At 47.6% G+C, this 10,096-nt stretch overlaps 2 protein-coding genes across 2 annotated transcripts; both read left to right on the top strand.

The window, feature by feature from the left end:
* The first annotated feature begins 2,291 nt into the window (after positions 1-2,291).
* On the top strand, positions 2,292-6,816 carry LOC139032065 (putative spermatogenesis-associated protein 31C2). The gene is made up of 4 exons (XM_070458403.1): positions 2,292-2,589; positions 3,676-3,733; positions 4,315-4,375; positions 4,651-6,816. The coding sequence occupies exons 1-4, from the start codon at positions 2,401-2,403 to the stop codon at positions 5,288-5,290; spliced, it is 948 nt and encodes a 315-aa protein (XP_070314504.1). The 5' UTR covers positions 2,292-2,400; the 3' UTR covers positions 5,291-6,816.
* On the top strand, positions 6,731-9,479 carry LOC139032003 (spermatogenesis-associated protein 31A6-like; the record flags this gene model as incomplete). Its single annotated transcript, XM_070458017.1, is given in 3 exon segments — positions 6,731-8,134; positions 8,246-8,505; positions 8,629-9,479. Coding segments are annotated over 3 exon segments (2,439 nt in total), but the record flags the coding sequence as incomplete, so codon positions are not given.
* Between the last annotated feature and the right edge of the window lie 617 nt (positions 9,480-10,096).

Below are 10,096 nucleotides of genomic sequence, written 5' to 3' on the forward strand. Positions count from 1 at the left end.
GCCTAACCTATTAGATAATATTGCCAATTGTGTGATCATGCATTCAATTTCAAATATGGCAGAGTGGATGTGTATTTGATGATCCCTAACATGGCTGACAAGTGATCAATACTTTCAAGTTGAGGCTGAGGCTGTATGATTGCTCAGCCCATAGTTGTTAACTGAAGTCACAGGCATGGGAGTGATGGATTATAGCATTTTAAAGCGAAACCAGCATGCATTTCTGGTTAATGACTTGGGGAAGGATCTTCAAGCATATGTGAATTTAAGTTTTTATGCCAATATTTAAGTTAAAGGGAGTAAGTAGTTAACATTTAGTCCAAACTCAAACTTGTATTTGAATATCATCCAACGTTTTCAGCCTTTTGTCACATTCTAATTAGTTCTGTATAACAAGTACCAAATCCTTTTTCTCAACCAGGGCGAATCTGTAAAAATCTTACCATGTTTATTCCCATTAAAAATAAAACACTACAGGAACCTACGCCCTGAAGGAGGAAAATCCCATAACCCTTGGCTTTCTGTCTCCTTATGGCTTGTTGTCCTTGCCCTGGGCTGGCTCCTGATAGCCAGATTCATGTTTAAATCTTCACGACAAGACCAACTGCTGGCTGCTTCTGTGTGGACTAGATATATGAGCTTTCAAAGAGAATTCTGTTTCCTTAACAAATGAAAAAGCTGTGGGGACTTCCCTGGTGGTCCCAATGCAAGGTGCCTGGGTTCAGTCCCTGGTCGGGGAACAAGATCCCACATGTCACAGCTAAGAAATCCCCGATGACACAACTACAGAGAGACAGACCTTTCCAGATAAGCAGACGGTGAAGGACTTCATCACCAATGAATCAATCTTACAAGAAATGTTAAAGGAAGCTCTACAAGCTGAAATAGAAAGATGTTAATTAGTAAAGAAAAATACATCAAAGTATAAAACTCCCTGGGACAGATAAGTAAACAGTTAGATTGAGAAAACTCCAATGTTGTAAAGCTAGTGAGTGAAACATTTATATAACAGATCACTCATAAGTCATGTAAGTATACCATTCATAATTCCAGTATGAAGAAAGAGATTAAAGTATTAAAAATAAGCATAACCATAAAAAACTAAAGGAACCATATTTAAAGAATTAGATGACAATATGATAATAAGGCAACAAATAGAGAAACTCAATGAACAGCTACAAATTGATTAAAACTGAAGCAAATACAAATTCTGGAACTGAAAACTATGATAGTTGAAATGAAAAAAATGATTAGAGAAGTTCAACAGCGCATGTAAGATGGTAGACAAAAGACTGTAAACTTGAAGATGGATTAATAGAAATCAATGTAAAAAAATGAAAATATTTTGAGAAAAAATGAGCTAGGGGACCCATTAAGCACACTGGCATATGTGGAAAGAGTATCAGAAAACAGGAAGAAAAACAATACTTGTAGACATAATGACTGGAAATGTACCAAGTCTAATGGAAAACATTAAAAGACAAAACATTAGGAAGATGGCAAAATAAAAATATTCTCAGATAAACAAAGACCAGGAGAATTTTCTGCTAACATTCCAACTTATAATGATTACTGAATAATTAAAGGAAGACATTTGAACAGGAAAAAAAAAAGCTTGATTCTCTTAGATTTGAAATTTGAAAATTTACTGGACTGATTCATTAAAGATGAGTGTGTATCTGTACAAAATGTTCCAAAAGTTTTTGTTAAGTTTATTAATTTTAGAAACAAAGATGTTGGAAACTTATGAAAAATTTACTTTGAAGCTTAACTATTAGAATTTGTTTTATACTTCATAACTTTTAAATTTCATGTGGTTATTGATTTAATTTTAAGACCCTGTATCTACATCTAGTGAAAATTAAATGAAATTTTACAATTTTCTTAATATTTCCAAAATTCACATGGCTAAAAAATATGAAAGAAATTTTAGTTCCATGCCTAGGTCGATGCAAGGCACAAATATACTATGTGGAAAATTTGGAGTTACAGACAAGGGAATCCTGAGAGTAAGAATTCCTGGAATCAACCAAAACTATAGGGACAACTCCAGATTTTTAAAAGCCATTTATGGGGCTCAAGTAGAGATTTGGGAAAAAAAAAAAAAAGAAAAAAACAGTATTGTCTGAGTTCCAGATGGGATGAATTGAAACTAGACTAATATTTCTGTCTAACAGGATGAGAAGGTAGGACGGGAAGGCTCAGAGAAGGGAGATGAATGAAGCTGTGGGGATGGATGGTTAGGGAGGGGCTGTAGTCCAGCCGCCACCTCCTCTGCTAATCCCTCTCACCCCCGAGGGCCCTTTGTGACGGGACCACAGGTCTAGGATGCAAGCCTAGTACTTTAGTCCCCAGGTGCACACCCTGGCTCAGTTGCCTGAGGGCAGTGGTGTGATTCAGATGATGGAGAATCTGCTCTTTTCTCTGAAAAGCACTTTTGATACTTGGCTGAACTCCAGCTCCCCTTTCTGGGCGATCGATACCATCCTTGCCTTTCTATGTGGACTGGGGCTCTTTTTCCTGATCCTTCCCTACCTGGAGAATAACCCATCCTTTGCTCCCCCTAGGAAACATGGAAACATCAGGAAGGTAAGGAAACTTTGCCCAGGCCCACAAGCACATGATTCTTTCTTCTTTTCTGTTATTATTTCCACTTTTCTAAACCAACTAGAGACTTTTGAAATGAGAAAGAACAGGGCATCTATTCTCAAGGAAGAATAGAACATCATGCCCCTAGGGACAAACCAGGCTGGGCAGGGGGTAGAGTGAATGCTAGGATTTCTACCCGAGAGATTTCTACCCTAGGAGATCTCAGACCAGGCATCCTGGTGTGATAGGGGCTCCAGAGCATGCCCCGAACAAAGTGACCAGGGACCGAGGATTGGATACTGAGTTCAATGTCAGCCAGAGCACAGAACTCTGAACACCAGTTCACCAGTCACGAACAAATGTCTTAGGCCAGGGCTGGTTGGCTGGCAGTACTGAAATCCTAAGAGCCTCAGAGCAGGGGCTGGAGTGGAGTTCTGGCTTCAAGAAGCAGAGACTTACCTCATGGAGCTCAGTTTCACCCATAGGTCTGCGAGTGCATGTGTTTTTTGAACAGAGGAACAGTGATGAAAGATCCAGGGTGAATCTCACTTGAAAATCCTTGTCAGTGAGTGAGTGAGTCAAAGTACCTCAGTCGTGTCTGACTCTTTGAGACCCTATAGACTATACAGTCCATGGAATTCTCCAGGCCAGAATACTGGAATGGGTAGCCTTTCCCTTCTCCAGGAGATCTTCCCAACCCAGGAATCAAGCCCAGATCTCCCACATTGCAGGCAGATTTTTTACCAGCTGAGCCACAAGGGAAGCCCAAGAATACTGGAGTGGGTAGCCTATCCCTTCTCCAGTGGATCTTCCCAATCCAGGAATCGAACAGGGGTCTCCCACATTGAAGGCAGATTCTTTACCAACTGAGCTATCAGGGAATCCCTGAAAATCCTTATATTCTTCAAAAAAGGAAAATAGAAAATATTTTTATACACTTTAAATATTAGTTTAAAGAATGAAAGACCACAGAGCTCTGTTGGTGAAACATAGAAAGTCATATTATGTATGGACACTGTTTGATCCTTGTCTAGAGAGGAGAGAGAGAGAATTGGCTCCCAGGCCCTTATTTTTTCTCTCTCTCAGCATCACATGGAGTGGAGGGGAAGAAGCAGGAGCAGAATAAGAAATGGAGCTTTGAAAGGTAAGTTCTGACATTCAGTCCTGTGAGCCCCAGGTGTTAGCCCTCACCTCTTCAGTCATGATGGCCCAGTTCCACAAATTTCAAGGAGACCAGTGGCAGGGCCATCCCACAGTAAACAGAACACCCAGGGAAACTCTGGGAAGGAGACCAGAACCCAGATATTTCCTAGATTCTGTGTATAGAATGAAGCCTAAGGGGTCTGGAAATGGACGTTGCCCAGCAGACATGTGTGAGATTCACTGGACCAATAAAGCCTGGATTGGGAGGTGGGACCTCTGGGTCCAACTATGGACACCTCGTTTAACTTTGCTCAGATGTCACTGCAAGGTGACCCACACCCATTCTCCTCAACAGGGGATTATGAGGGTAGCAAGGAGTAAAGGATATGGAAACACTTTGTAAATGATAAACCCTTTCATGAGCTTCACTTCACCATCACTATCAGGGATCATATGACCTTGGATGCTGGTACTTGGGCTCCCATCTCCCAGTTGCAACCCCTTCAAGGGACCTACAGTCAATGCCCCATAAGTCCCCTAGGCTCCTGCCTTCATCCTCATGATGAGTCTGCCAATTTCCAGCTTGCAGAGATTGTCTGGAAGCACTGGAAGAGGTCTGGGACCTGACTTCACTTCTGCAAAGGTAAAGCAACTTTCCCCTTCTCTCCTACGTGGTTCTTCCTCCTAGAGCCTATGGTATGACCACAGGACTGCAAGCAGCCTGGGGCTGAGCTAGGAGGGGGAGCACTGGGGCAGAGAACGGCTAAAGCCTTGGTGGGAGGGACAGCAGGAGCATTGTGAAGTCAGCATGGGGACTGTGCAGGGCCATGGGCTGCAGGTGCCGACCCCTGCCTGGCCTGCCCAGCCCACCTGGCCCCGGGGCTCTTGGCTACAGCTTGTTCTTCATGTATTCTGCAGACTTCTGAGGAGGCTCCCTGACAAGGGCGGCTTTCATCAGGTATCCAGTCAAGATGCCCCTGGGGATGTGTGCAAAGCAGGGCCGGCTGGAGCCCACCAGCCAAGTAGGGAAGAGGCCACTCCCACCATGCCCCCGCCTCCTCTGATCCAGTGGCCTCTATCTCAGGACTCCACCCACTCTCCACACTCAGTGTCTTCCTTAGATTCTGTTCACTCACTTTCATCTGAGAGTACCTCTCAGCGATCGGAGCCTTTCTTTCTCCTGGACAGCCTTTCACCCTGGCCACTGGCTCTTTCCACTTCCCCACCATGCCCCAGTAATGGGGAGGCCGGTCCTCCACCTCCAAGAGCCTCCTCCGACTCCCCACTACTAGGTTCTGTGCTGAGTCTCAATCAGGGTGCCTGCATGTCACTCCCACTGGGCACCATCCCACACAGCTTGTATCCACAGTCTCCTTGGAGACCAGCCATCTCAGGGCTTGTCCACTCAAGCTGTCCTCTTTCAGCCCTGTCTTGGTGGCATGGGGCTGCCAAATCTTGGAGTCTCTCTACCATGACAAACTTTGAGTCCCAGCAAAAGCACCTTCCCTGCCATCCACCAGAGGCCTCATTTTGGGGACACCCCAAAACAGGCAGATAGAGGCCAGTACCCTCTCATTTGTCAACCCGGATGTCCAGAAGCTGCTAGAGATACTAATCACCAAGAAAGTAGAACTGAAGTCTTGGAAGGAGAAAGAAAAGGAGGAGGAGGCAGGCTACCTCCCGAATTCTTTGGGGAAAAGGATCAAGTTGCTGGGTGACAAGCAGGACACTTTGGGTCACCAACACTTCTGGAACATAAAAGGCAAACCAGAGCAGCTGCTTGGTCCCGAGAAGCCCCCACATCCTGACACTTTGGGGGGCTGTCTACAGAAGACATGCAGCCAGCTCTTCTGGGGTCTCCCCTTTCTGCACAGTGAGTCTCGTAGCTGCTGTCACAGTACCTGGGTCCCCTCTACAGTTATGCCCTCTTGTTCAATGAACTCTCTAAGGCTGAAAAATTTCAAATTCAATCTAAAGTAACTTCACAACTGTCACTGGCCCAGCCCTTGACCCACTCTGTGGCCCAGGCTCAACCTCAATCCTTGACTCCAACCATGCCCCAATTGCAACCGTCACCTGTGGGTCACATGGAGACTCAGGCCCGACCCCTACCCTTGACTTCAACCATGTTCCAGTTTCACTCACCATCTGGGGCTCACATGGAGACCCAGGCTCCACCCCTACTCTTGACTCTGACCATGCCCCAACATCAACCACAACCACAGGTTCATGTGGAGACCCAGGCTCAATCCAAACCCTTGCTCCAACCATGACCCAGTGTCAATCACCATCTCAGGCTCACATGGAGACCCAGGCCCAACTCCAACCCTTGAATCTAACCATGCTTCATTTTCAACCACCACCACCTTGTGCTCATTTGAAGACCCAGACCTGTCCCCAACCCTTGACTCCAACCACAGCTCATTTTCAACCACCACCGTCTCACGCTCACATGGAGGCCCAGGCCCAACCCCAACCCTTGACTCCAACCACAGCTCACTTTCAACCACCACCGCCTCACGCTCACATGGAGGCCCAGGCCCAACCCCAACCCTTGACTCCAACCACAGCTCACTTTCAACCACCACCGCCTCACGCTCACATGGAGGCCCAGGCCCAACCCCAACCCTTGACTCCAACCACAGCTCACTTTCAACCACCACCGTCTCATGCTCATATGGAGGCCCAGCCCCAACCCCAACCCTTGAATCCAGCCATGCCTCACTCTCAACCACAACCTCAGGCTCATACACAGACCAGGGTCCAACCCTTACCCTTGACAAAACAAAGCCCCAACATCAATCACCACCACTTTGGGCTCACATGGAGGCCCAGATGCAACCCCAACCCTTACTCCAACCATGCCCCAAGGTCAAGCATGACTTTGGGCTCAGTTAGAGACCACTACCCATCTTATACACTCTTTCCCAATCAAACCATCTTCCTCTGAATCACAGACTAGGTACCATGATGTATCTGGCCCTATAGTCCAAAATAAGGCACAATCTTTCATCCAAAAGCAATTCATACCCTAGAACATCACTTTTTGAAAAAGCAAGTAGAAAGTGGGAGAACTTTACCCTCTTTGGTTAAAAAATCTCAGCAAGTGTTTAGCCAGGTCATTCCCAACCTTCCCCAGGAAAGCAAGTCTTCCCAGGCCCACACCTCTGTCTCCATCTTTCCTGGGGATTTGATCAGCCCTGAGGTTTGGGAGAAATTGGAGCACCACATTTCCAAAAGGTTCATGGAACAAGAGAGTAGCCTGCCCTGCAGAATCCAAGCTTCTCAAAGACTGATGCAGCCTCAGGATCAATTCCCAAGGCCTTGTCAGGCACAGGGCAGGGAGGGGCCCTCAAGTCCCTCTGCAGGTCTAGGCAAAAGGAGCTAGGATGCACAGAAGATGAGGTCCAAGTGCCCAGCACGAATCCTACCAGGGACAGACCTGTGCCATGATGTAGGGCAGAGCAGGGGGGGAGCCCATAAAGTTCTATACAGGACATCAGCAAACCACCCAGTGAAGGTTCTAATAGCAAAACCTCAGTCAGAAAGAGAGCTGAGCCCAGGCAGGAAGCATCCAGAAAAAGTCTTGGGAGTCCTTATAAGCAAGAAGGCACAGCAGATCTGTGAGGGTCAAATCCCTGTGAATGTCCATTGTTCCAGACTTGCTGCCAACCACTTTCTAGACCTTCCTGGAGAGTTAAATGCCCCTACAGGAACAGAAGACACAGATTCTTCTCAGGATGGGGAAGCCTCTATGAACACCTCCCATGAGTCTCTTGTTGTCAGTCCTTATATTCAGCAGGGGCTGGAAGCTTATGTATTAAAGTTTCGGGTGAGGCACAGATGGGTCCTGCTCCTCAAGGTCTTCAAGTTTATATTTAACTTAAAGTTGAAAGATGCTTACTGCACACGCCTTCCAAGATCCACCTTGAAGGCCACCAGTGACACTGGGGACCACCCAAAAGCCCAGCTAGCCAAGGACTCGGGAAAACATCCTCAGCCCCATCCAGGAAAGAAAGTCATAACACCAGAGGCGGTTCCCCACCTGGAGAGGCCCCTCACTGCCCCTTCATGGGCGACTGAGGAAACCTGGCAGGCTCTGGAAGGACCCCTACCTGGCAATATGCAGAAACCCTCAAAGGCACCTCTGACTGGACAGGAAGTCAAGCCATCTTCTCAGGACACCACATACAACTTTGTGGGCAGAATTTGGCACAGTGAGTCTGTCATGGAGGCTGACAGAGGCAGCCTGGAGTCCGGTCCAAGTCCAGCAATGGCCAGGAATGTGCCACAAGAGGGATCCGGGGGGTGGACCACCCCAGAATCTTGCTCTAGTGAGACAGTCATGGACCTCAATGAGCGTTCCCATCTTAGAGAACAAGAGGCTGTGGAGGAAGACCCTGTTAGAAAGATAATTTTGAACCAAGTCTACTAACCAAGTCCCAAATCATCAATATTGATATGAAGAAATCAGTTCCTAAGGTCCAACACAAATCCTTCCTTGAACACAAAGTCTGCTGACTCAAATCCAGAAGATGCAGACTTTGATGAACAGTTTTGTAAGCTTGAGCTCCAAGGGTTCACAGACTGGCTGGCCTTGAGCCAGCCCGCCTGCGTGCTCCTTCAAGACTGTGCCACCGAGCGGCTTCTCAAAGACTGTCACTCGGATATACTCACTGCCGCGAACACCTTGGCTTCTCAGGCATCTCTGTCCTGTTTCGAGACTCTGTCCCGTAGAGAATCATCCAATTCCCAGCTACTCTATGATGTTAGGTCGAGCGGAGAGCAGCCAGGGACGGCAGGAGGCCCTGAGAGGGCGGCCCCAACAGAAGAGTCAGCGCAGGAAGTTCATCCCCACTGAGGCGAGAGGCTAATGGGAGGCCCCGGCTAGCACAGCATAGAAAGGGTGGTGGCACGGAGGTTCTACCAGGCGCAGGATGAGCCACCCTGGCCAGAAAAAGGGACCAGCAGAGTCCCTACAAAGCAATCCCGCCTGAAGAAGGGACAGGTTTCTTCAGAAAACCACTTCAGAGAGAGGATTAAGCACTTTCTGCAGTGGATTTGCCCCAATAAAGGCAAAAGATTGGAAGAGCCCCTGCAAAAATGCAAGCCTGCCGCGGACACTGCCCAGAGCCACAGAACTGTCAAAAGTCGTCTGATTACAGACAGCAAGGCTGTTGAGGCTCAGGCTCTCATGACAGCTGTTGGACAGATCTTAGAGGAGAAGATGGTGCTTCACTGTGGACCACACGCCTCAGAATTAAACTGGTACAAAGTAGAACTCCAGGCCCCATTAGGTCCACCTTACTGCTATCATAGGTTTCTCTCCTATCAAGGACAAAGGAGAGTGATGAGACAAACAGCCCACCAGCAGCAAGCTACGCCCACGGGCCACGAGTGTCCTACGCAGAGTAAGTGGACCAGGCCCACGGACAGCACGCGGCCTTTCCCACCCAGGGAGCCAGGCCCCTGTCTGGGCAGAGCCTACCAGCGTGGATCAAGAACGACAAGTGTCCCAGGCCGTCCCCTCCACTGTCCAAGGCACTGTCTTCTTCAGAAATATGCCTCTTCTCAATCAGAACATGCTCGTTACAGCTTTCCTAGTAGGAAAAGCCTTTCCCAAGAGAAACATGTATACCATGCAGATAAAAACATGTTTTTCTCTTATTAGCACATCCTCTTTGTGCTAATGACTGCTTCCTATCACACATTTTCTTGTTTCCTGAAATAGATGCTTTTTCTCATGAGACGCGGTGACTTTTGTCTGTGCCTGTTTGGGGGAGGGAAGGGATCAGGGTCCACTCTTTCCAGGTGCCTGCTTTGACTTCCAGATGGAACAGGGCCATGGAAGGAGGGTGATCTCAGTGTGGAATACTCACCCTCACCCCAATTCCCTCAATACATCTCAGTTTCCATAATATCAGCGTTACAGAAACAAGCAATGGCATTCAAGCCTTGCCACAGCGAACTAAACCTAAAGACCTCGCTCATTTCAGGATCTGGCTCTGTCTCCTGCTGTCTCTACTTTGAACTTGTGCGGCTGTAGGAGAGGGATTTGCAGACGCTGAAATTCCCCTCTGGCTCAGAAAGTGTCAGAGACAAGTTCTCAAGCCAGAATAAGGAGGGAATTTTAGGGGCAGTGTGTCCCGAGTCCAGAGGAGGGAGAAATCTTGTCCCCATGTCCTGGTGGGATTAGATGATGCTGCCCTGGAAGCCCCTCCTCTCCCAGCAGGAGCTGAGTTGAGATGAGCCAGGAGTATCACTCTCCTTCTGTCTTTCTCCTGCTCTGGAGCAGAGTTGAGGATGAGGATCACACACTCCCAGCTCTGAGGGTGTGCAGTGGGGAGCATGGAGGCTCCCGAGG

Source organism: Odocoileus virginianus, chromosome 29, assembly GCF_023699985.2.
Source record: "Odocoileus virginianus isolate 20LAN1187 ecotype Illinois chromosome 29, Ovbor_1.2, whole genome shotgun sequence".
NCBI classification, from domain to species: Eukaryota; Metazoa; Chordata; class Mammalia; order Artiodactyla; family Cervidae; genus Odocoileus; species Odocoileus virginianus.